This window comes from Cervus elaphus, chromosome 25 (assembly GCF_910594005.1).
Source record: "Cervus elaphus chromosome 25, mCerEla1.1, whole genome shotgun sequence".
Classification (NCBI taxonomy): Eukaryota; Metazoa; Chordata; class Mammalia; order Artiodactyla; family Cervidae; genus Cervus; species Cervus elaphus.
In genome coordinates this window covers 58,858,619-58,884,376 of record NC_057839.1, presented here as the reverse complement: position 1 = coordinate 58,884,376, position 25,758 = coordinate 58,858,619, and the positions used below count along the sequence as shown (strand labels likewise).

General features: G+C 47.6%; 1 protein-coding gene across 1 annotated transcript in view; it reads left to right on the top strand.

Moving 5' to 3' along the window:
* OTULIN (OTU deubiquitinase with linear linkage specificity) overlaps positions 1-21,713 on the top strand; it is a 36,319-nt gene extending 14,606 nt beyond the window's left edge. The window contains exons 3-7 of the mRNA XM_043887772.1: positions 127-221; positions 2,357-2,500; positions 8,423-8,548; positions 11,413-11,682; positions 16,180-21,713. Coding sequence (XP_043743707.1) covers positions 127-221; positions 2,357-2,500; positions 8,423-8,548; positions 11,413-11,682; positions 16,180-16,374 — 830 coding nt within the window. The 3' untranslated portion in view covers positions 16,375-21,713. The remainder of the gene's footprint in view (positions 1-126; positions 222-2,356; positions 2,501-8,422; positions 8,549-11,412; positions 11,683-16,179) is intronic.
* The last annotated feature ends 4,045 nt before the right edge of the window (positions 21,714-25,758 follow it).

The following is a 25,758-nucleotide window of genomic DNA, read 5'->3' as shown; positions in this document are numbered from 1 at the left end:
GACGTGGGAGGACTGCAGTGAGCGAGAAAGGAACTCTCAGGCGAAGCTGTGCTTTTAATTCTGATCATGCTGTGTCTCTGTATTCCCCCTCCCCCACCCCACCCCTTTTTTTGGATTCTTTCACAGAACCTAGATTAAGTGTAGCTCCTGAAATGGATATCATGGACTACTGCAAAAAAGAATGGAGGGGAAATACGCAAAAAGCAATGTGTATGAAAAAGGTATGACGCCTGGATGCGTGCATTTTGAGTTTTTTCAGTAGTCTACCATAGGTAATTATTTAATATGTCCTTATGTATGTTTAGATGTTATAGTTACGACAACTGACATTAGACTGTGTTACTATTGGGGTTCTACTTTTAGAGATGAGGAAACAGACTGCAAAGATAAGGGCCGTCTCAGTATTAATATAGAATCATTGTCAGTCAGTAGCTTGATTTCTTTGAAAAACGTATAAATGACTGTGTGCTGTTCTGAGCTGGGCCAAGGGTTGGCCCCTTAGGGGCATTTGGCTGTAATGCCCTTCTGACCTGGTGAGGTCACAGCCTCGGGTGACCTACATCTGCTGTCCCCACCCTAACCCTAACCCCACCCTGGGTTTATTTTCACATTCTCCAGTCCTCGGGGCCTGGACTCTCCCGCACACCCTTAGCAGTGGGACCTGGATCTCCTGCCTTTATTTAGGGCACCCAGGAACTGCCCCCTCTCAGTCCCGTTGCATAACCTGGTGACCCAAAGGTACTCCTTCCAAGGCTCTGGGATGTCAGGGATTCCCATGACATGGTCCTGCTGGGGCTGTGACTGGGCTGGGTCACTGCTCCCACTGCATGGTAGTCAGACAGAACCCCTCTCCCTCCCTCAGATGGATCCTGAATCCAGCATTCCTCCATAGGTGGAGATTGCTCCTACAGTTGACCCTTGTACATCACAGGTTTGAACTGCTGGGGCCCACTTCTCTGGATTTTTTCACTGAATATGGACTACAGTGTACTGCACGATCTGATGAGTGATTTATGCATTTGGAAGGGTGCAGTTGCTATTGAACTAGTATTTGGGACAGCTCGGGGTTCACCGTAGGAAAGAGGTACATTTAGTAGGCATGAATCTCCCTGATGGGCCTTCTGTTGCAGTGGTTGAGCCACTGAACAGAAATGCAGCTTTCAGAATTTTATTATTGGAAAGAAATACTTTCATATCCACTTCGAACATCATCTTTGTGACTTGAACCTTGAAAACAACTTACGACAGGGTCCAGTGCTTGGACACAGGATGACTGTCTGCAGGGTCCCCACCCCAGGGGGGTGGCACTTCTTCCTTTGTGTACGTGTGTGTTGAGGGGGGAAACAGGGTTTTAAGTGGCTGTTGAGGAAGAGCAGGGCAAGCGAAAGATCCACCTGGTCAAGGGGGAGTGAGATGGGAAAGGCTGAAAGTTGATGCCAAGGCCTGAGCAGCGTCCAGTGGAGAACTCAGTCGGCCTGGGATTTCATGGTGTCCTTTTAAGGGGAGTGTGCTCAAAACAGTCCATTTGGATGGCTCTGTTTGAGTGACTGAGCATGTCACTGAGAATTTTCATTTCCTTGTTTCACTTCCAGGCTGAATAATAATGATATTTCAATCCACTTTTTAAAAAATAGAATTTATCCAGGCACCTCCAAGACGATACATATGATCTTTTATGTATTTCATGGAAATTTGGGGTACAGGGTGTTATTTTTAATATGGAGATACAAGCCAGGTAAAGAATCCACCTGTCAACGCAGGGAGACACAAAAGATGAGGGTTCGAGCCTTGGGCCGGGAAGATCCTCTAGTGTAGGAAATGGCAACCCATTCTAGTATTCTTGCCTGGAAAATCCCATGGACAGAGGAGCCTGGTGGGCTACAGTCCACTGGGTCACAAAGAGTCAGATATGGCTGGGGGATTGGGCACGTAAGCTTGGTACATCTCTCTTTTCTTTGCTGTCTCCTCATTGAAGAGTTTAGGGTCAACTTAAACACAGACCAAAGCCTTCAGATTGCTGGTTATTATAAGTGAGTGTTATAGCAGTTGCTTAGAAAGGGACGTACGACTTCAACTTTGGGGGTGACTAGCATTTTAATAATACTTAGTGTCCTATTCTATATGTTCTAGTATGTGCGTCTGCTGCATATGCTGATATTTTGTATGATACTAACATTTGTTAATTTCTTTTGATGAATAAAAAAGGAATTAAAGTATCTGGCAGGAAAGATTTGGCCATTCTTCCACTGATCGGAACGGGGGGTGTGGGGGACACATTTCTTCCACATGAATAAAATTCTCCCCGCTCTCCAAAGTCAGTAACGACCATTTGAATTCTTTGATGCTTTTTGCACAGGGCTACGAGGAGGTGTCCCAGAAATTCACCTCCATCAGGCGAGTCCGCGGAGATAACTACTGTGCGCTGAGGGCCACGCTGTTCCAGGCCATGAGCCAGCCGACGACGCTGCCCTCCTGGCTGCAGGACCCGGAGCTCACGCTGGTACGCTGCTGCCGCAGGTTTGAGTCTGCACTGTTTGCTGTCGTTTCTGCAGCAGAGACTTCCCTGGTCTGCCCCGCGCTGTGTGCCCAGGTGCTTGCCTGCAGTGCGACGTCACCGTGCGGGTTTCTGCAGCTTTCTGTGGCTGGGGTGACTTTGCATAGTAAAGCACCGAAAATCAATTGTTATTTCCCGGAGGAGAAGGATGATAAAGTTTATTTAGCGCCTCCGCTGAACTAGAGAGCAGGGGTTTAGGGCTTGCACAGAGCACTGAGGGCAGTTTGACTTCCGGGTTGGAGTCTCCACCAAGTGGGCTTTGTATTGTACTCTCTGAAAACCTGCTGGGGTTTCCAAAGGCACGTTTCTGGGCTTCTGGCTCCAGTTCAGGGAATCAGCACCATCTGGAGAGGGAGGGTCATCGGCTTGGTACGCGACAGAGCGGCAACACCGGAAGAGAGATGGTTGCTGTCAGCTGGGGAAGGCTTCCTGGGGAGGTGAGGGCTGGTCCATGCCTGGCCCTTGTTAGTGGTTTTAAATCTGCAGCCTGACAGTAATACCCCCAAGAAGTCACATTGTCCCTGTGTTGTGTATCCATGACAGACGCCAGCTGAGGTCAGATAGGTTGGGTGATAGACCATCCCTAGAGAGCTTGGTGGGCAGTCATGATTGAGCGGAGCTCACAACATGGCGTTAGTTGGAGGAAAATTGGAAAACTTGGGCTTGTCTTAAACCCCCAAACCAAAACCCAAAGTGTCAGCTCTGGGAGATGTGCCTCCCCAGCAACTTAGGGGAAAAAAGTCGGGATTTTAGTGGATCACAGCCCACAGGTGTGTGATGGCCGCAGTGACGAGGACGCCTGTTTTATAATGAAAGGGATAGGTAGGGCGTTTGGGATGGACATGTACACACTGCTGTATTTAAAATGGATAACCAGCAAGGACCTATTGGACAGCACAGGGAACTCTGCTCAGTGTTCTTTGGCAGCTTGGATGGGAGGGGATTTTGGGGGAGAATGGATACATGTATCCGTATGGCTGAGTCCCTTCACTGTTTACTTGAAACTCACAGCATTGTTAAGCAGCTATACTCCAGTACAAAATAAAGTTTCAAAAAACAAGGGGGTTTTTCTAAACACAGGCAGTGACAGCCTTTCTTGAACTGGGGTGGTCAGATCCCATCCTAGGGACCGCGGGCAGCTCTGTGCCTGTACTGTTGGGACAGAAGGGCATGTGCCCGAGGCAATCTGTCTCCTTTTGGGAACAGTTGAAGGAGCTGGGGTATTTGCTTGGGATAAAGACTTGTAGAGGGTACTGGCTGGCAGCTCAGCTAATTACAGATCTGTTAGATGGTCGGGGTGTCACTTAGCCTCCGAGCACAGCCAGGACCAGTGGGTGGAGGATACCACTTGTCTGCCTGGTGATTACCCACTCTATAAAGTGGTATGAAAGCGACACCCTGCTGTAAGCTGTCTAGATGACATCTGTGAAAGATTCTCCTAATCAGAGATGCATCGTTTTAAGCAGATTTCTCAGTATTAGCTTATTTCTTTTTTCAATAAAGAAGCAAAAAGAAATTGATACAGTAGGCTCTTTTTAGCTTTGCAGGTTATGCTAAGTATTAGTACTGATATATCTTGGAAATGTTGGTCAGCCTGCCTGTGGACCTGAGCCTCTGCTGAGGAAGCAGACATGGGTGACCTCACTCGGTTTTGCTTTAACTTCTGTTTGCTAACCATAGTTTAAATTACAACTTGTGACATAAAGTGCTCCTCAAGTGTAGGCTGTTTTCCTTTGAACTTTTTACTTTAAGGGGATGCTTAGATTTATGAATTGAATTGATGTAATGAATTAGAATTCTTTTACTTTCTAAGAAACTCTGCAAGTAGTGAGTGAGAAACTCTGCAAGTAGAGCCCTGCAAGTAGTGCTCCACATAGTTAAGCATATGGAATACTCCCCGTGAAAGGAAAGCACGACGTCCCTTTTGTTTTACTGACAGGATCCATCTGGGTAGGGTCATCTGTCACATTAGAAACAGTCCAGGTGGACTGTGCTTGGTTTCTGATCGGTATGAGAACATGTGTGTGTGAGCTGTGGGGCTTTAAGGTGCTTTTCCTGGCTGAATTTGAGTCATGTGGAAATTCTCTAGCGTTCTAATTTCTTCCCTTTTCTGTATGTATCAGCCAATCAGTAGAGTTTTTCTCTTGGGAGCATAATCTAATTAGTCAGTCACAGTGGTATTATTTTTGTCATCTAACCTTTATTGAAGGCCAGGAGGCCTGCGTCAGACAAAAGCTCATCATACCTGCTGGGGGTGTCGTATGAAAGTCTGTGAAACTTTTCTTGCTCTCCTTCAGCTAGAAGACTTGTCCCTGTATTGACTTTTAGGCCCCCAGCATCTTCCCTTGATTTGAGCCTTTTCCCAGGAGGGTCTGTTCTGTGATGTGTCTGGAGCAGGTTGCAGGTGCACCTCATGCTTCTTATTCGAGGTGCCAGAGCAGGAGGGGCGCGTAGACAGGTTGCTGCCCTTGCCCAGACTAGTCTCTCACCACCCCCAGCTGTCGCGTGCTCTCGCCTGTGGCCGCCATCCCATCCCTGTTATCATCCCGGCCTGTCTGCTTGGTCCTCCCTCAGGAAGTCCACACCGATAAGGGGTCTCGCTGAGTGAGCGAGAGGGTGGTGTCGCGTGACTGGAACAAGTCAAGGTGGAACCAAGTATGAAGGCAGATGGGTGGGGAGGCCCACAGAGACTGGCAGTGTGTGCCTATGGAGGGGGGTACCTGGACCTCCTCCCCTGGAAGTGGGATCTCTCCATCACCAGATACCACCGTGTAATTGTAGTAAGGACACATCTCAATATGTGTTAATACACATGCCTAAGACAAGCAGATCAGCTGATACTTAACTCTGTCTACCAAACAAGAAAATCTTACAGGAGTTTGGCTATGAAACTCTCTGACCGTTTCCTGTCCATCTTCCCACTGAATTAGAATAACTCATATCCTATCATATGAATTAAACCATGCTTGCTGTTAGAGCTTAGTATAAATGATTTGAGTTTAAAATGGGGTGGGCTTGCTGTTGGAAGCACAATAACCGTCTGACAAGTCAGTCTCAGCTTCTCCCGATCCTTGGTCTCTGAATTGCCGAGGACCTCTTTTGACCACCACCACCCCGACCCCCCTCCTCGGCACTGCGAGTCAGACAGGTCCTGGGACACCCTCGCTGGTATGTGAATCTGTAGACCTGGAGCCAGCCTTGGCCCCCAGCCTGCAGGCCACCTGCTGTGCTAAACATCGCTTGACCTCAGCATGGGTTTATCTCATCAGGAAATCGGTGTGGTGAACCCAGAGAAGCCCCACGCCCTGTAGCTGGCGTATCTGCTCCCATTCACATGGGGGAAGATACTCTCCACAGCCCTTGGCGTCGTCCCTTGCTCCTGGAACACGCTTGCTTTCAGGACGTGACGGGGCAACAGGAAGCGCAGGACCGAGACCCTCCCTTGGTGTGAGCTCGGTGGGGGGAGGGCCAGGCCATGCTTCCTGCACTGCTCGGCTGCTCTGGCCTTGCTTCACGGCCCATCTCACAGTCTGGCCGCTCCTCACTGCCGGCCGTCGGGTCTGGGCTTCTTGTTTGTGGTGTCTGCCTCCGTCCAAACCCCAGTCTCTATGGCGTTGACTGCAGTCAGATCATCTGACCCTGACCCTGACCTTGGATGTGGCTTGCTCTGGCTCTTCTTAAACTTGGGCAGCACCTGGGTCCCCCAAGAGGTGGTGTCCTTCGGGACAGGGGTCCTGGGGTTCGGTTAAGTTTCAGAATGTTTCTGAATGGGTAGGACGTGTGACAGTGTTTGTTTAGAGGATGATAGGCTGTATCAAAACTCATGAGACAGTTTGGGGAAGGACACATTTTCGTTATTTGCTGTCCCTTTAGTCACGGTACTGATTTCAAGGATTATGGACATTTGCTAGAGAAAATAGGCTTTTTAAAAAAATATTTCAGTCACAAATGAAATTACATCAGAGCTAATTGCCTGCTTTATTAAGTATTTCCCATCATTGTTTCTTGTTTTTAATTTTGTTTCTTCCTTAAATCTCCTTTACTCTAAGAGAAGTCCAGTTTCTGAGTGTGTAGTGTAAAAGAATAGCCTTGTATGTGTGTTATGTGTCTCATGACCCCCAAAAGCATTTAAAGTTATACTCTTTTTTTTAAATCTGAGTAAAGGATTTCAACTCCCATTATTCTTTCCTCATAGTTTCTTTTCACACCTCAATTTTGGGGCTTTTTCCAGGATCTCCACATCTCCCAGAAGTATACAACCCTGGAGGATGACTCTAGCAATGACAGTTGGGTCCATGCATGGAAGGAGTGAGGGAACGGACTTCTGTTTGGGTCCTCTGTGGAGTTAGGTCTTTGGGGTCTCTGGAGTACTTGAGTGCTGTGCCTGCTTTTTAGGTCCCTACCCAGTGTCACGTGATGCTCACGTGCTCTCCCGGGCTTCCCTCCACCCCGTCTCCCAACTTGCATCTGCGCGGCCAGTTCTTTCTGCTCTTTGCGCTTCTTTGTGCCCAGTTGTGATTTCAGCGTGTTGCCACTTGAGGGCCTTTTAGGTTCTCTTGACAAACCAGAGGACCTAACAGAGAAGGTTTGCAGGAGAACCGCCCACATGTTGCTGAAACGCAGGATAGTGTGGGTGCAGCGCTGGGCTCCTCTTGGGTGTGGGGGGGTCGTTTGTCGTCATGATAAGTGAGAACGCAACCCCCCACCCCCCACGAACGAGTAAGTGTAGACGGCCTCACTGTGGTAACTAGCTGAAGAGGAGTTCAGTCCCTGTTGTGGTTTTGTCTCTTTGGAGAGGTGAAACAACCTTAGTTTCTCATGATTGCTGTAGATAGAGAAGGTGAAACCGAGTTACCATTCAAGAAGGGTCTTCTGTGTCTTAGATTCAGGAGAACAGAACATACAGCCTCATTTAAAACTGTATTTATGATTGTTGAGCTGTAGTTCCAGGGAAGAATTCATCATTCTCTAATGATCTTTTGACTTGGAAGTGAACTCTTTTTCCTTTCTGCATTTTATAGCACACAAGTGACATGCCCGTGCCCAACTCAATAACATGGATTTCTCCTGACACACCCTCAACTCCTGGGAGAGTCTGGGTTCCCATGCTGACATCGATTGAGTTTTGTCCCAGCTTGCCTTTCAGACTCCAGATTCCACTGATGATGAGGGGAAAACAAAATAACAGACACTCCAGGAAACAAGGCCAAGTAATGGTGTCCGTTCTTTAATGAGCCAGGCCATCCTGGCTCCCTTAACCCTTGCTTCTTATTCTCAGTTGTAATTTTTTATCTTACTTACACTGATTAGGTACTTAAACTGGAGACCATCTTGTTTCTTTTTAATCTTAAAACTTTGATGATAGTGTAAAAATTGGAAATTAGGTTTTGTTTTCCTAGTCAGGAAAGGAGCAGGTTTTTGCTGTTTTCTGGACCATCTCATTAGACCCAAAGTGCCTTCCTGAGTCAGGCATCAGGGAGTGGCAGGGTGGGGACCAGTGAGCCCAGCTGGCGCAGGGGTGGCTTTTGCCAAGACCTGTGTGGACACTGCCTTCACACACCCTTACTCAGAGCTGTGGAGTGTTCCTGGCTGTGGCGGGAGCCCAGCAAGGTAGGTTGTGCCTGTGGCTCTCAACCAGAACCGCCATGTCACTCTAGCAGCCCTCCTCCGGGTGGCTATTTCTGACCTCCTGACTTCTAGATTTAGGTCCTCCGACCTAAACCCAGACAGATGTGCAAAAATTAATTCTGGAAACAAAGGTCGCAAAGGTCAGTCTTCTAGGTTACATTGTTTCTTACAGCTTGGCTCATGTGATGGACTGTTTGAAATGTTAACCTTTTTTCTCTCTCTCTTTCTTGATAACTCTAGTTACCAGAAAAACTCATAAGCAAATACAGCTGGATCAAGCAGTGGAAGCTGGGACTGAAATTTGAGGGGAAGAGCAAGGACCTGGTGGATAAAATTAAGGAGTCCCTCGCTTTACTGAGGAAGAAGGTTCGGAACATGCAGTTTTCTTTGATAAATACAGACCTCTGACTCCCGATTGCCCCAGCACACCACTGCTTAGTCCTCACTTAGTGGGTCACAGGCTGCCCAGGTGGCTCAGTGATAAAGAATCCGCTTGCCAATGCAGGAGATACGAGTTCAGCCCCTGGGTCGGGAAGATTCCCCTGGAGAAGGAAATGGTAACCCACTGCAGTGTTCCCGCCTGGAGAATCGCATGGATGGAGGAGCCTGGCAGGCTACAGTCCATGGGGTTGCCATGAATCAGACATGACTAAGCAACAACAGTGGGTTACCACTTGCTCATGGCTGGATTTTACACAAAGTAATTCTAAACAAACACAAACTCTTCCTCTGAGGTGTTTGGTAAAATGAAGTGGTATCAACATCATACATTCTAGAGGAGATGACATGTTAAATGTTTAATTTTGTTTAAAGCAAACCTTACAGATGTAGTCTTCTAAGTCATACTGATAAGTTTCAGGGATATCATTAGTCCGTATATCTCTTACAGTATTATCACTGATGTGAATTCTCATTTATTAAATTCTTCCCAATTATGTTCATGTTTTAATATTCCGTCCATATTTATTAGGTATGTTTTCTTTTATGACGATTGTCCAGTGCAGTAGATTTAGTAACTTGTCTTTTGAAAACTGTCCTCAGGGTTTCTCTGAAGCAGAATTGTGGGAAGTGACTTGGTCAGTGATTTGGTCATTAAACCCTCCCTCTCCGTGGCTCTCCCCTGTCTTACGTGGGTGGGGTATCCTGCTTGCACGCTGGCCCACATGGACCTCTCGGTTGCTGACCTCTGAACAGCCTGTAAGCTCTCCTCACCAGGAACCCTGGACTGAGGGCCTGTTAGTTGTTCCAGGCTTCGTAGATGAAGTAGGGAGGGCTGTAAAGAGGTGTCAGGCATCATCTTTCAAGACTCCTAGCACACACTCCAGTCGTCAGCCTCCTAACTGTGGTCTGCTGCTCCCATGAGACTTGCAGCCTCACGAGAGACTTCATACACTTCATAAGTGCCAGGCTGTACCTGAAGTGTTCTGTGTTACGTAATTGTTACCACCATCAGGGCGCTGTCACTGTGGCCATCCCATTTTACAGACGAGGAGAGCGGCCTCTTCATTCCTTGGCAGCCAGCGCTGGGCACTGAACCTGCCACACAGTAGGCGTTTGGGAAAGACTTGGTTGAATGAGTGGAGAACCCTGACTTGCTGGAGCGTAGTTTTTATTTATAAAAACGAGAAATGTGTGCTAGAAGGACTAGTGATCTAGAAGGACTAGAAGGACTAGTGATAAAAACTTGGGAGCAAGAGAAGGACAGAGGGGGTCTGTTCTTGTTGCCTGTTGAAGCAGAACACAGGATTAGAGGGGCTGGAGGCCCGCCGCCCCAGGCAGGCCCTGGGTTAGCAGCAGGTGGAGCACAGGGGTCTGGCCTGGGGGAGTGAACAGGAAAGCTTCAGCATAGCCACTGGTAACTGTCCATTTTAACTCTTTTTAAGTTCCTGAGAAATTGCTTTATACACCTAATAAAGACACACCTAGTCTGTGGTAACTAGATCTTGATTTGGGGGAATGTTAAAGTGATTCCAATTTATAATTATTCCATTAAAATTATTCATTAATTGAGCCAGCCCTGCTAACACCTCGTAGGTGCCAGGCTGTACACTAAAGTGTTGTATATTATGTAATTCTCAGACCAGCAGGGCATTGTGGCTGTGGTTGTGCCCACTTTACAGGTGACGAGACTGCGGCCCTGCAGAGGCCAGCAGCTGCTAGGTGGCGAGGCCCTTGTTCCATCCTGACTCTGATTCCAGAGACGTGCTCTCACCTGCCAGCTTGGTCTACTGGAAAATATGAGATGTTGTAGCTTTCAGAGTCCTGTGGCACAGTTATTACCATTAAAATTTACTCTTGAATTAAAAAATTTAATGGTTTTGCAGAGCAGCAGCAGTTATTATATACAAGGATTAGTTTTGGGTTGGCATCTCTTATTCGCAAAGAGGTTCTCATAACCATATATTTATAGGGTTTTCTTCTTCACTTAAAGAGTTAGCCTGTGTTAGCTGAATACCTGATTGTTATTGTTCGGTCCCTACGTCGTGTCCTACTCTTTGTGACCCCATGGACTGCAGCACACCAGGCTTCCCTGTCCTTCACTACCTCCCAGAGTTTGCTCAGATTCATGTCCATTGAGTCGGTGATACTATCTAACCGTCTCATCCTCTGCTGCCCCCTTCTCCTTGAATACCTGATTCTCTCCTTTATTTTTAATCAGAAGTCAATATGAATTTCCTGAGTAGATTTATTCATCTGAAACTCAAGTAAATTTTTAAGAGGTTAGAAGGGTTAAGTTTAGTAAACAGGTATTCAGGAGATGCCACAGTTTTCCTTGCCTGTCTTCACGTTACAAGGTTGGCTTGGCGTTTCTGGGTGGTATCGGCTGCCATAAGCCCCTTAAAGGGGAGGGATGATTTCAGCTGTGTTCCAGGGCATCATCACACCAGGTCTCTCAAAAGCATGTTCGCTCTCCTGCAAATATTTGTGCATTGACTGGTTCCATTTCTTTGCCTGGGAAGATACGAGAGTTGAAATTTCCATTCCATGATCTCAGAGCTTCTCCTTAGTGCAGTATACTTTTGTTTCAGATTACCGGGGGAAGAGCTGAATAAGGAAAGTGTGTGCTCTAAAGAGTACAGTTATTTGAGCTAGAAACTTGAACACTGAGCGTTGGTACATGACCTGTGGTCGCCTACCTATTCTGAAAATAATTTTGTGCTCATAGTGTGGGGTTTTACCAGGGACTTTCAGAACAACAATTTAATTATTACATAACTTGCTTATTATAGTGGGCAAGCCTGGCTGAACTGAGAACGGCAGAAGCAAGGCAGATGGCTTGTGATGAACTGTTCACAAATGAAGAAGAGGAGTACAGCCTCTATGAAGCTGTAAAATTCCTAATGCTGAACAGAGCCATTGAACTCTATGACGATAAAGAGAAGGGAAAGGAAGTGCCGTTTTTCTCTGTGCTTCTCTTTGCTCGGGATACATCAAGTGACCCTGGTCAGCTGCTGCGGAACCATCTGAACCAGGTGGGGCACACTGGCGGCCTGGAACAGGTGAGTCGTGCCTTGGGGAGTACATTAGCCCAGAGCAGCAGCGTCAGCCATCAACCACTGCCTCAGTTTTTGTGGTCAGGAGCTCAGGAGCCGTGCAGTTGTGTGGTTCTGGCTCAGGGTTGCAGGAGGTTGCAGTTGAGTCTTGCTCAGGACTGCAGTCTCTGGAGGGCTCGACTGTGGCTGGAGGGTCCACCTCCAGCATGGTGCACACTCACCTGGCTGTTGGCGGGAGGGCTCAGTCCCTCACTGGTGGTTAGTTCCTTGCTGTGTGGGGCTTTCCATAGGGCTGCTCAAATGTCCTCCTGACACGGCAGCTGGCTTCTCTCAAAAGGTGCTCCAAGAAGACCCCCAGAATGCTCCAGTGCCTTCTGTGATCTAACCTTGGAAGTCACTCACTGGCACTTACACTAGGTTCTGTCTGTTAGAAGCAGATCAGGTCATTCTTCCCACGCTCAAGTCAGGCATGCTGAAGAATTGTGAGCCTGTTTTTTTTGTTGTTTTTTTTAAAAATTTATTTATTTTTAATTGGAGGATAATTGCTTTGGAATATTGTGTTGGTTTCTGCCATGCATCAACATGAATCAGCCGAGGGTATACATATGTCCCTTCCCCTTTGAACCTCCCTCCCACCTCCCAGCCCTCGAGAGTGAAACTGTTTTATAACCACCATGGTTGTCTCAGCCTGGACTTTCTCTTGTCGTGTGATGGGTGGGACCAGAACCCTTGGCTCCAGAAAGAAACCAAGCCCTGGGAAGGAGTCCTCTGAAGGGTCTTGTTTAATCTTGGCTGCTGTCGTATTAGGTAGCATCCTTTAAAAATAGAAGTGGAGTCACTTTAGCCAGGAGAGCCAGCCTGCTCTTGGATCTTCAGCAGGTAGGCTAAGTTTGGAGTCTCACCCAGAGACCCAGTGTGGTGCTGTCCTGTGGGTCCCCCGTTGCTCACCACACTCTGCTTGCTCTCTTTCTTTGATGGGTTCATTATGTTGCCCTGAACAGCCTAAGTCCTTTAGTGGAATAGCCAACCATGTGAGAAGCATGGTTCGTGACATTGTACAGGAGACAGGGATCAAGACCATCCCCAAGAAAAAGAAATGCAAAAAAACAAAATGGCTGTCTGAGGAGGCCTTATACATAGCTGTGAAAAGAAGAGAATTGAAAAGCAAAGGAGAAAAGGAAACATATTCCCATTTGAATGCAGAGTTCCAAAGAATAGCAAGGAGGGATAAAAAAGCCTTCCTCAGTGATCAATGCAAAGAAATAGAAGAAAACAATAGAATGGGAAATACTAGAGATCTCTTCAAGAAAATTAGAGATACCAAGGGAACATTTCATGCAAAGATGGGCTCAATAAAGGACAGAAATGCTTCTGTTAGCAGAAGCAAAAGATATAAGAAGAGGTGGCAAGAATACACAGAAGAACTGTACAAAAAAGATCTTCACAACCCAGATAATCATGATGGTGTGATCACTCACCTAGAGCCAGACATCCTGGAATGTGAAGTCAAGTGGGCCTTAGGAAGCATCACTACGAGCAAAGCTAGTGGAGGTGATGGAATTCCAGTTGAGCTATTTCAAATCCTAAAAGATGATGCTGTGAAAGTGCTTCACTCAACATGTCAGCAAATTTGGAAGTCTCAGCAGTGGCCACAGGACTGGAAAAGGTCAGTTTTCATTCCAATCCCAAAGAAAGGCAATGCCGAAGAATGCTAAAACTACCGCACAATTGCACTCATCTCACACGCTAGTAAAGTAATGCTCAAAATTCTCCAAGCCAGGCTTCAGCAGTATGTTAACTGTGAACTTCCAGATGTTCAAGCTGGTTTTAGAAAAGGCAGAGGAACCAGAGATCAAATTGCCAACATCCACTGGATCATGGAAAAAGCAAGAGAGTTCCACAAAAACATTTTCTGCTTTATTGACTATGCCAAAGCCTTTGTGTGGATCAAAATAAACTGTGGAACATTCTGAAAGAGATGGGAATACCAGACCACCTGACCTGCCTCTTGAGAAACCTGTATGCAGGTCAGGAAGCAACAGTTAAAACTGAACATGGACCAACAAACTGGTTTCAAATAGGAAAAGGAGTACATCAAGGCTGTATATTGTCACCTTGCTTATTTAACTTATATGCAGAGAACATCATGAGAAACGCTGGGCTGGATGAAGCACAAACTGGAATCAAGATTATTGGGAGAAATATCAATAACCTCAGATATGCAGATGACACCACCCTTATGGCAGAAAGTGAAGAGGAACTAAAGAGCCTCTTGATGAAAGTGAAAGAGGAGAGTGAAAAAGTTGACTTAAAGCTGAACATTCAGAAAGCTAAGATCATGGCATCTGGTCCCATCACTTCATGGCAAATAGATGGGGAAACAGTGGAAATAGTGGCTGACTTTAGTTTTTTGGGCTCCAAAATCGCTGCAGATGGTGACTGCAGCCATGAAATTAAAAGACGCTTACTCCTTGGAAGGAAAATTATGACCAATCTAGACAGCATATTTAAAAGCAGAGACATTACTTTGTCAACAAAGGTCCATCTAGTCAAGTCTATGGTTTTTCCAGTGGTCATGTATGGATGTGAGAGTTGGACTTTAAAGAAAGCTGAGCACCGAAAAATTGGTGCTTTTGAACTGCGATGTTGAAGACTCTTGAGAGTCCCTTGGACTGCAAAGAGATCAGTCCTGGGTGTTCATTGGAAGGACTGATGTTGAAGCTGAGACTCCAATACTTTGGCCACCTGATGTGAAGAGCTGACTCATTTGAAAAGACCCTGATGCTGCGAAAGATTGAGGGCAGGAGGAGAAGGGGACGACAGAGGATGAGATGGTTGGATGGCATCACTGACATGATGGACATGAGTTTGGGTAAACTCCAGGAGTTGGTGATGGACAGGGAGGCCTGGCATGCTGCGGTCATTGGGTCGCAGAGAGTCGGACACAACTGAGTGACTGAATTGAACTAATCTGAGAAGCATCAAGGCTTTCCATTCAGAGTGCCACTTTCCTGCCTGCACGGCTGACTTGGAGCTTGCATTTTACTGGTTACACAGCAAAGAGCTAAGATGGTGGTCACTGCTGAGTCAGCCAGGATCGAAGATAAACTCTTTTAAAAAAAGTTGTTTGTGCTCGAAATCTGAGTTGCTTAGGTCTTTTGAACTGCTGCAGAGAGCTTGCACTAACAAGCCTGGTAGAGCATAGTTTGCGTATTAGACTTCTGTTAGTCCTTTCTGAGTCCCCACAAGTCTGCTGTAACATGTTTAAATAGCAGTTTTGTTGAAATATGATGTACATACCAGTTTACCCCTTTGAAGTGTGTAACTCAGTGGATTTTAGTATGTTTGTAGAGTTTTGCAGCCATCGTGGAGTCTAACTTTAGACCATTTTATCACTCCTAAAGGAAGCCTCATACCCTCACTCCCCTTTCTCCAGCCCTAGGCAACCACTAACTTTCTGTTTTTACAGACTTATCTATCCTGAGCATTTCATGTAAATGGAATTTTATAATACGTGGTCTTTTATGACTGGCTTCTTTGAGCCTAATGTCTTCCAGATTCATCAGTATTGCAGCATGTATCAGTACTTCATTCCTTTTTATTGACAAATAATATTCCATTGTATGGATGTATCACATTTTATACATCCATTTCGGTTGTTTCCACTTTTTGGTGATTGTGAATAATCCTGCTGTGAACATCATGTACAAGTTTTTTGCAGGACATATGTTTTTAATTCTCTTGGGTATATGTTAATCTGGGAGTGGAACTGCTGGGCCACATGGCAATTCTTTGTTTAAAACTTTGAGGAACTGCCAAACTTTTTAAAAGCAGCTGCATTCTTTTATATCCCCACCAGCAATGTTTCAGAGTTCCATTTCTTCACATCCTTACCACATTTTTTTAAAATTGAGGTGAAGTTCATATAACACCAAAGTAACCATTTTAAAGTGTACAATTCACTCACTTTCGTAGATTTGCAGCGTTGTGTGACCTTTACCTGTGCCAAGTTCCGAAACAGTTTCCTTCCCCTGAAAGAAAGAAAACCTGGTGCCTGGGAGTCAGTCTCTCCCTGTGATCATCTGTCAATTTGATTGTAGCTGTTGCAGTGGGTGGGAAGTGGTGTCTCATTGTGGGTTTGAAATGCGTTCCCCTGATGACTTTGCATGTACTTAGTGGTATTTGCATGTCATCTTTGGAGAAGAATCTGTTCTATTCAACTCCTTTGGCCAGTTTTTAGACTGGTTATTGGCTTTTTTATTGTCAAGTTGAGAGGTTCTTAATGTATTCAAACCACAAGTCCCTTATGAGACCTATGACCCCTTCTTGATGACGTGTTTGATTATAATGACCCATACAGAACGGCAGGACCCACACAAGCAGCAGGATTGGGGCTGGGCCACAGTAGGAAGAAGGGCTCGGGCCAAGGCGCTGTGCCCCACGGGGACCCCAGAGCAGAAGTCGGGGGCCAGCCGCATCCTTCAGCCTTTGTTCTACCCGCAGGTCGAGATGTTCCTCCTGGCCTACGCCGTGTGCCACACCATCCAGGTGTACCGGCTCTCCAAGTACGGCACCGAGGAGTTCATCACGGTCTACCCCACCGACCCCCCCGGGGACTGGCCGGTGGTGACCCTGATCGCCGAGGACGACCGGCACTACAACGTCCCCGTCCGGGTGTGCGAGGAGACCAGCCTGTGAGCCGCGCTTGGACCGCCTGGCCACACGGCTGAGGGGCGCAGGCAGCCCCTCGCCAGGGCCTCGGGCCTGCAGGTCCCTGAGCCCGACCTTTGAGGACACCTGGGCCCAGTTAGCCTCGCCGGACTGGAATGTTCTGGGGACTAGCTTTGGCGAATCAGAAGTAACTGCGATTTCCCCCCACCCCCCGCATCTATGATGCAGTATGTTTCCGTGGGGGCCTTCAGAGCACACCTGTTACAAGGTGCAAACTACACCTCCTCCATAAAACACACAGTTTTATATCAGAGGAGTCACGTGCTGGACAGAAAAGCGTCCAAAGCGCTCTCTCATAGTAAACTGGCTTTCAGTTTTTTTTTTTAAGGTGGTAATTTTTGTTCTGGTGGTCACAGCATCTGCAGTGCCCTTTCTCTACAACTATGCAATCAGTTCACATGGTAGAAGTGGGGGGCAGAGCCTGCCAACAGCCCAGCATCCCTGCTAGTCTCACCCAGCAATGGTTGGAATTCACATGTTAATTAAAGCTGTTATAAGCCGAGTGTCTAATAGAAGAATCAGAACTGGGTCCAAAAGTGAGCTGCTTAAAGGCTAGAGAAGGGGCTGCAGGAGGAAGGCAGTGGCCCCAGGACATTGTTGCTCTGCCAGGATGTGCCAGGCGCCTGTGGTCACGGACACCCCGGCTCGGGAGCCTGGTGCGGGGGTGGGTGGTCGGCGGGAGTGGTGGTCGGCGGGAGGGGCTGTTCCTTCATCTGCAGTTCCACAGATTCACCATCATCTAGTCAGAGTCAAGCTTAGACCCGTGTGCATTTTTATAGGAAACCAAGGCCAATTGATGAGTTTCTGGAAAGTGCTTCCATTGCCAGGTTCCTGTCTCACATCTGTTGGAGGGGATCAGTAGCAGCAGAGGCTCTCTGGTTTTCATGAGTAAGTTTTCAGTAGAAGGATGTGCTTGTCACTGATTGCAGAGGCATGGCCGAGCTGCACCCGCCCTTGGTCGGGTTTGGGATGCCCTGGGGAGGCAGCGTCTGGCCACGAGCGGTGGCCTGCCTGATCAGTCACAGGCTAGGGTGGTGCCTGGCGGGCGAGGGTGGGCTCGGGCAGCCCAGCTGAGCCTTGTCTGCATCAGGGCCCGAATCCCCGTGGTGCGTGGACACCTCACTCTTTCAGACTATCAGCGGCACCTGGATTGGCTCAGTATTTGTGGAGATGGTGTTACCCTGAAGTACCAAGCTTTATTCTATAATTATAAATTACAGTCTTTATGTGGTTTAATATAATATAGTTGATAAGCTATCTAATCTGTTCTCCCTCCCCCCGCCCCCCAGGGACAGAACTTTTGTGAAAAATGTAACTTTTGCTTTCACTTAAAAATCAAAATTTTCTGTTGAGAAAAAACTCAGAGGACACATAAGACTATGCAGACTCTTACACGTGTATTCCTCCCATTACCTCATCAATAATATTCACATTTTGGTAGATACTTAACTCATTAGGGTGTTTGAATTGAATTTTACTCTAGATGTGTGTGAATGTATTGGAGAGGCTTTGTCTTTCACTGTGAAATGCAATGGTGCCGCAAATAATAAGGTACCTAGAAGCCAAATGAAAATAATGACTTCCTGTTGGCTTGGATGCTTCACTTTATGTTATTTGATTTTCATGCAGCTTACAAGAGGAAATGCCTACCAGATCATTCTTGAACATGTTTAAAAGCACAACTTCAGACACGTCAGTTGTACAAGGCAGTTGGTGTCTGTGTCCATCAAACCGCTGGCAGATCGCCTCTGATGAGTTTAACAATACTCATGATCTCTGCATTTTTGAGAATGTTCTAGTCTTAGTGAACTTGATCTGGGCTTCTGGGTAGCTCATTTACATCTCATACTTTTTTCTTGTTCCTGTGAATGATATTGTTAGAGTGTGTGCAGAAATTGTGGTCTTAACTACCCCATTGACAAAAAAAAACTCAAAAACGTGCATTTAAGTTGCTTTCTGTCCCAAGGCCATATTAGACTCTACCCTCAGACTGTCATGCAGGTTTAGAGGGATCATAGCATCAGAGAAGTAAAGCTCTCAAAGAAACAGTACTTCAGGAAATGTAGATGCTCAGCGAACTTTAAAAATACATTTTTTTGTTGCAGCATGCAACTATAGTTGCCCAGAGTTTTAATTCCATTTTTCATTCTTGCTCTTGGCCTGGTTGGGTGACATCAGTAGAATTGAAATTGAGTTGAGACCAAAATGGATTGAGGAGGATAATTTACTTAAGAGGGGAATCTCTAAAATGGTAAGAGTATTTCCGAAAAAGGAAGGTAATAGGAACAACACTTTGCTTACTTTCTATCGCAGGATTTATTGCAAGAGTTCAGTGGTTTTGGAGCCCTCTGATCTTAGCAGAAAGAAGATACCTGCCTTGAACAGGTGTGACGTATACCTTTGAGCTCATTTAAGGTGCATTAAACCTAAAAAGACTTTCCCTGTAACAAGTTCCATGGAATTAAAACTGCTCCTTTCTGTCTTCCCCCTCCTCACCTGCGTTTACAGCTTCCATTGATTTCACTCCATTAGAGAGAGTCGTGATGGTGCCAGTTGAGAACAAGATGCCAGTCTTGAAATGTCAGTTCCTCTTCCTTGGAGTTCAGCATATCTGAAAACACCTTAAAGGCACAGAGCAGGGTTGACCCTGCTCTCTACATAGAGCCATTTACACTTCTATTATACTGTTGTACATTCGATTAATGTCTGAAGTTTTCTTTGATTATGGAAACAGACAGGTATTCTGTCGTCATTCTTTTTCCCTCCAGTTCTAGGGCTTTTGTCAAGTAAAATCTCAGACCCTTTGAATCTCGCCCCACTGTCAGAAAAAACACCTTTGTTGGTGTTTGTGTGCTTGTTTTTCCCTTGTTTATTTTTCACAGGGCTGTGTTAGCCTTCTGCCCTCTTCCCCTCAGGGCGCTCTTACCTAGGAGCCTGTTGTCCCCTTTCTGAGGCGCTTCCAAGTGGTGACGGCTAGGTGCCGTCTCAGCTTTGAGCATCCGGCTTCCTGACGTTGCAGCATAGACGTCAGACAGACCTCCTGACTGTCTCCTTTGTGGTGGTAAAGTTTGATCTCGTTCCTGTCTGTCTTTCTAAAGCAAAACTTTGCAGGTATACCCCCTTTGAAAGCCAGACAGTTATTTTCAGAAATGCAAACCTCCAGGGAATTTTACTTGTACGCATACACAAAAATACATGGATGCCTTTTTTTAAATGATCTATATCAGTTAAAAACCAATAAGAATGTGTTTGGAGTGAATCTGAAATGTCTGTGAAAGATATGAGTCCCCACATAGTTGAGCAAAGTCAGGGCACAATATCAAAATAATTTTGCCAACTTACTGATCAGAAACGTTTCAGTTTTACTTAGATAACAAATCACTGGCCACAGGCGTTAGTTTTTGTGAAAATCCCCCAGTCAGTAATGTGTTAAAATGGCCCAAGAACAGTAAGGAGTGAGCTGAAGAGGGATGAACAGATTTTAGATGAAAAAATGCCTTTGAAAAACAAAATGGATGCCTACAGACCTCCTCAGCTTAAGTTAATAAAAGGATAAAAATCTGAACCAACTCATACCACTTCTGTGCGTGGATTCTGCAGATTCCTTTTTCTGAATTTGAAGCCCCCTGTGTAACAGAAGTAGACTGCGTAATGCTGAGCTCTTAGAAAACCTTCTTGGGGGTCTCTTCTGAGGGGCTGGAGAGACCAGGAAGCCAGTGCTGAATCGTGCTGTGAAGTGGGACAACGGGCAGCTGATGATCAATACTTGTAACTGATCCAGGGAATAACTTGGAGCCACGAAAAGCACAAAACTCAGCTGGCGTGGCTGCCCCCAGCCCTGGTGGCCACGAGGGGAGGGTAGGCTCGGCCGTGACCAGAACGGGCGGGGGTGTGTTCATGAAGATGCCTGCTCTCTGGTCTGCAGTCAAATCACGATGATGTTCTGTGTGCGAGGTCCCACAGCCTGAGACCCTGCGAGTTTGGGAGGGTGGAGGTGAGCTGTCCCTTTTGCCTTTTTTTTTTCCCCCATGCTGAATTGCAATTTATTACTGGAAATAGTGGAGGGTGTTAGTAGGTATCATTAAATTCTCCAGAGTGGTCATAAAGTCTGGAGATAACATAATTGTATTGAAATGTGTTATCAACAAACCACTTACTACATTTCTATCTGTTTCCAGGGGTCTTCCCTAGTGGCTCAGGGGTAAAGAGCCTGCCTGCAATGCAGGAGATGCAGCTTCAATCCCTGGGTCAGGAAGATCCCCTGGAGAAGGAAATGGCCACCCACTCCAGAATTCTTGCCTGGAAAATTCCATGGACAGAGGAGCCTGGCGGGCTACAGTCCATGGGGGTCGTGATAGCATCAGCGCACGACTTAGCGACTGGGCAAGGCCAGGCTGTGACCTCATGGCTCTCTGTGTGTTTCCATACCTTGCGTGCTCATTGGTAGCCAGAGCTTCTTAATAGAGCACTGAGGAGAGCCTTATCTTATTCTGTTGATTTCTCGGGTGTAGGTGTGGGTCGGGTGAAACTGCCAAAACGCAGGAGATCCAAGGAAAGGATCCGAGACTCTAGATTAAACCAATCTTGGCAGCCTTTTTCCCAGTAACCAGGGGTGGTTGAGTTCAGTTCTGAACTTCAAAATAATTTTTTTTTTGTACTCAAGACCTTTTCTATAATGAAAAAATGCCTTGACTTGTCGTCTCACAAATGGTGCTAAACTACGGTACTCCTTCCAGGAGCCAGGGCAGTCTGTGGTAATGTTGGTTACTTCTGAGTATTTCAATGTGGGAAGAAAGCCAAAGTGAATGTATGTAGTGAGCTCCCTTCTCGCTTCCATTGTCTGTAAACATGTTTTGGTCTCGCCACTGGGTTTTCGCGGCCTCTGATTCTGTGTTGTGAATTAGCAGAGGATACCCACCCCTTGTCTGTCCATAGTGGCAGTTTTCCTTCCCCATCTGCCAGGCTGCCTAAGGAGGGCAGACAGGAATGCAGTGTGAACCTGGCTGCCTCGTCTGTCTTGGCTTATTTTAGCAGAGTGTCCAGTTTGCACTCTTTAAGATGTCAGCGTTTGTCAAAAACCTCATCTGCTCTGAAAACCGTGCCCCTGAGGCTCCCATCAGCCTGGGACCACGGTCCCACCTGCCTCCAAGGCGGAGGTTTCCTCATTGACGCGTTGAGTCCTATCTTTACTGTCAGAGGCCAAGCCAACTCGGGTTTTGCTGTCAATCCCCTGTAGCAAGCCTGGCCACAAAGGACTGTAAAAACAATAACTAAAAATAAAAACTCAGAGAATGAAAACTCGGAAACCTGGCTGTGTTGCTCTGGTTAAATGCCTGACTTTGAGGACCTGGGAGACTGGGGTTCGGTGCTTTAGCTTTCCAGCACTACCAGGACAGACCTGTGATGCCCGACGACTTTTTGGTGCTGAACTCTCAGGACATGATCTCTGCCCAGATTAGGTTTGGTCTTGGGCCTGGATTCAGTCGAACAGTCCCATTACCCGCTACGCAGGGAGCTGGGCCGGTTACCCCGCTCCCTCGGCTCAGTCCTCACCTCCACGCCACCTGCTCTGGGGTGGGTGGGGTAGAGCCAGGTGCAAGCCCTTCGCGGAAGCTTCAGGTGCATCCCCTAGACCTGCAGGGCAGGGCTGCAGTCATCATCCAGACCCAGCCTTGGCTGAGTGTTTGCCAGGGAGAGGCCCGCGGTGTGTGTAGCATTCCTATGTGTTCAAGAACCATCTAGACTGGTGGATGGAAATGCCCCAGCCTGTGCGACAGCAAGAACCTAACGCTGTATGAGTCAGGCGGCCACTGAAAGAGGTCAGTAACGAGAAAAGGGGGCAGACTGTCGGCTTTCAAAGGTCTTCTGGGGGTCAGAGATGAGCCAGCCCCTGCCTTCCTGTGAGTCAGAGAACTGAGTCTTTGCAAAACGGTGCTGTGCTTCTGAAGACCCCACCACTTAGGGGCTGGGCATCCAGAGAGCAGCAGTGCCAGGCTGGTGAGGGGCAGCGAAGGCATGCCCGGGCTGAATAGTAAGTGGGCTCTTCTTCCTTCAGTGCCCCGTTCAGTTGGGTAACGAGCCAAAGTGAAAGAAAGTGAAAGTCACTCAGGCATGTCCAAGTCTGCAGCCCCATGATCTATACAGTCTGTGGAATTCTCCAGGCCAGAATACTGGAGTGGGTAGCCTTTCACTTCTCCAGGGCATCTTCCCAACCCAGGGATCAAACCGGGGTCTCCTGCGTGGTAGGTGGATTCTTGACCAACTGCGCTCTCAGGGAAGCCCAATGAGCTAAATGTCAGACGTAAATACACTTTTCCCTCCTCTCGTGTGAGTCACGGGCCTCTTCTCGATTTCGAGGGTAGTGTTTCAGGCCTGGTTCCTCCATGCCCGCCCCCACCCCCATGGTGGGACGTGTGGAGAAAAACAGGGTCCCAGACTGTGGATCCTGGGACGCCCTCCGGAATTACAGCCATCAAATGATGAAGAAAGTACCAGCCATGTTTGGTGTATATAAAATGAGAGCGTTTATATGTATATACAGTATTCTTGCCTGGAGAATCCCATGGACAAAGAGGAGCCTGGGGGGCTACAGTCTGGGGTCGCAGGGTTGGACACGACGGAGCGCACACAGCACACACAGTTGTGTTCCCACTTGCCATCGCTCCCTTGCTTGAAACCTGGGTGTTCCTTCTGCAGATTCTCCAAATCGTCTCCCCTTCCCACTCCTCCTGCCCCCGCCTCTGGTCTGGGCTCTGTGGGAGTGGCCTGGTAATGACCTTCTGACTTGCTGAGTCTGGAGGGTTCTCTCCAGACTCCCGGCCCTCAGCACAGCCCCAGAGGCAAAGCCAATTTGGCTCTGGGGTGGGACAGCCTGGGGTGACCCTCTCCTTAGCTCCTTAGGGCTGAAGGAGGATGTTTCTGCCACCTTCTCACCACCCTGCAGCCCCCAGCCCTGCACTCTTGCAAGATCCTCCCAAGAATGGTGGAGAGGTACGGTGAGGGTGGTTTTTCATTCTCTGCTACAATTTGGATTATTCAGTAAAGCTGAGGCTTCTGTCTTCCAAATACCCCTCTATGGCCATCTTACCCAAATCCAGGTGTAGTTACGCAGAAAACACTGCCGTGCTGGGCCGTTCACGTAGGAGATGGCACTCCTTGGAGCATCAGAGAGAATGCTGAGAAAATAAAAAGCAAACACGCCATGGGCATTGTCTTCCATGTTTGTGAAGTTCGCATCCTATTTGTGCTAGATGGTGAGGAGCTGTGATACACTCTGAGGTTTAAAAAAACCCTAGGTGATTAACACCATTGATTATTTCCAGTTTTCTCAATTATGATAGTGCTATAATGAGCCTTCTCGTTCATCGGTCTTTTTATGCATCTCTAAATTGACCCAGTTCAAGCATCCTCCAGCCTTCCCTCAAAAAAGTTTCAAGAATTTCACCCTCATCACCTGCTCCTGCTTCATTGTCCCTTGGGTGACACTAAGGGTATTTTAACTTTAAACTTTGACTACCTGGCAAGAAAAAAAAATGAAAAGAGAAAGACATTTAATGCTTTTGATTCTCATAATGGTGAACATTTTTCCTAGATATTTGTGGGTCAGTGGTATTTCTTCTCTGCCTTGCTCTTCTACATGCTTTGCCCATGACATTAACCTCTTTCCTAGCTGAGTGTGAGCTTGAAACATCTCGCCAGATTGTCCTCTGTGGAGATGACGCTGACTGATACTTCACTGCAGAGCAGGAATGCCAGTTTCCTCAGGCCCTTGCCAACACTGAGCTCCGTCAAACTTTGATCTTTGCTGAGTCGATAGCTGGCCTTTCAGTGTATGTTCCTTCCCTTGAGGAAGCCTGTTTCCCTTTTGTAGAAGCTGTTCATGGGTCATTTTCTGGGAGCTTTCTGCTCATGCCCTTAGCCCAGCGGTTATATTCTCTCACTAGGCAGTTGTATGTGAGAATACTTTGGGCTGTCCCATCTGTATTTCACAGATTCAGGGCTGGGAGCTTCCAGCAAGGAAGTCCAGCACAGGGGCTCCCAGGGATCTGTGTCGAGTGGCAAGTGACAGCAGCTGGCTCAGGTTATCTTAGTTTGTGGAGGGATCAACCTTAGTGACAGAAAGAGGGGATTGGAGGTGACAAAGGCCGCAGGAGACAGGGCTGTTAACGAGGTGACCAGGGATCAGAGCGTGTTCGGGGAAGGAAGGTGTGAATGAATTCATTCATTCACCGAAGAATGTCTGTTCTGGGCAGGCACCTGCCAAAACCAGGGCTGTGAGACGAGCTGGTCAAGGCCTCCTCTCGCCACCCCTCCGGTTCCCTCCTCCCCAACCCCGCCTGCCCCTTGCCCAGATCAGCTGGACCGGGGGTCGAATCACTGATCACTTCCTGCCCTGTCTGGAGCTGGAGCAGGAGGAAGGAGGCTGGTAGGGCAGAGGGTGAGAGATCTCTCTTCACAGTTGCTGTCTTGCACCGGCCTTACTCCCAGGCCTGCCCAGGGCTCAGCTCTTGTCCCTTCCTTCCCACACCAGGTGTTTCCACGGATCTTGGAGAGCCCTCTGACTCCAGCTCAGGGCCTCTCCTCGGCGGTTCCTGCGCAGTGGCTGAGGGTCCCTCCCGTGGCCCACCACTTCCTCCTTTGCAGCTCCAAGAATCCAGTGTCACCTCCAGCCTCTCTTTCTGAGCCCCGTTCACCCACTCAGGACCTCAGATCCCCTCCCCGCCCGCCGGTCAGCTGGTTGATCTGTGCGGGCCAAGCCTGGTTCACAGGAAAGAACTTAGCACCTTCTGTCATCAAACGCGGCACAGGCCCCTTCTCCGGTGACTGTCTTCTGTCAGATCTGACCATCCTGGCGGACACCCGTTCACGGAGTGCCCGTCATTGTAGGGGCCCATCTCAAGTTCACTGAGTGTCTCTAGAGCCCTGCCCTTAGGCCTAAGGTGTCAAGACACACACCCCCCCATCCTCTTCCCCACCACACACACATGCACACACACCTCTGAGGAGAGAAAGGGATCAGTGAAATTCTGCAAAGAAACCATCTCTACAAATTCTCTCTCTCTCTTTTTTTAAAACAAATTCTCTTTTTAAAATATCTCCTCTTGGGCCTTTGATGCCCTCATGGTGAATGAGGGATGAAAGTGGAAATGGGTGCTAGAAGGAGGCATGGTGTTAAGAGGCTTGGAGCTGGGGTGCAGACCACCATCAGGGGGTCCCCGTTTTGTGTTGCTGCTTCTCCACGGGTGTTAGCATCCTCCTTTCTGGCCGGGCCCTTGTTTACTGCTTGTCACCCAGACTCAGTGTGATGCCCACTCAGGTGAGTGCAGAGTCCTCCTTATAACACACCAATGC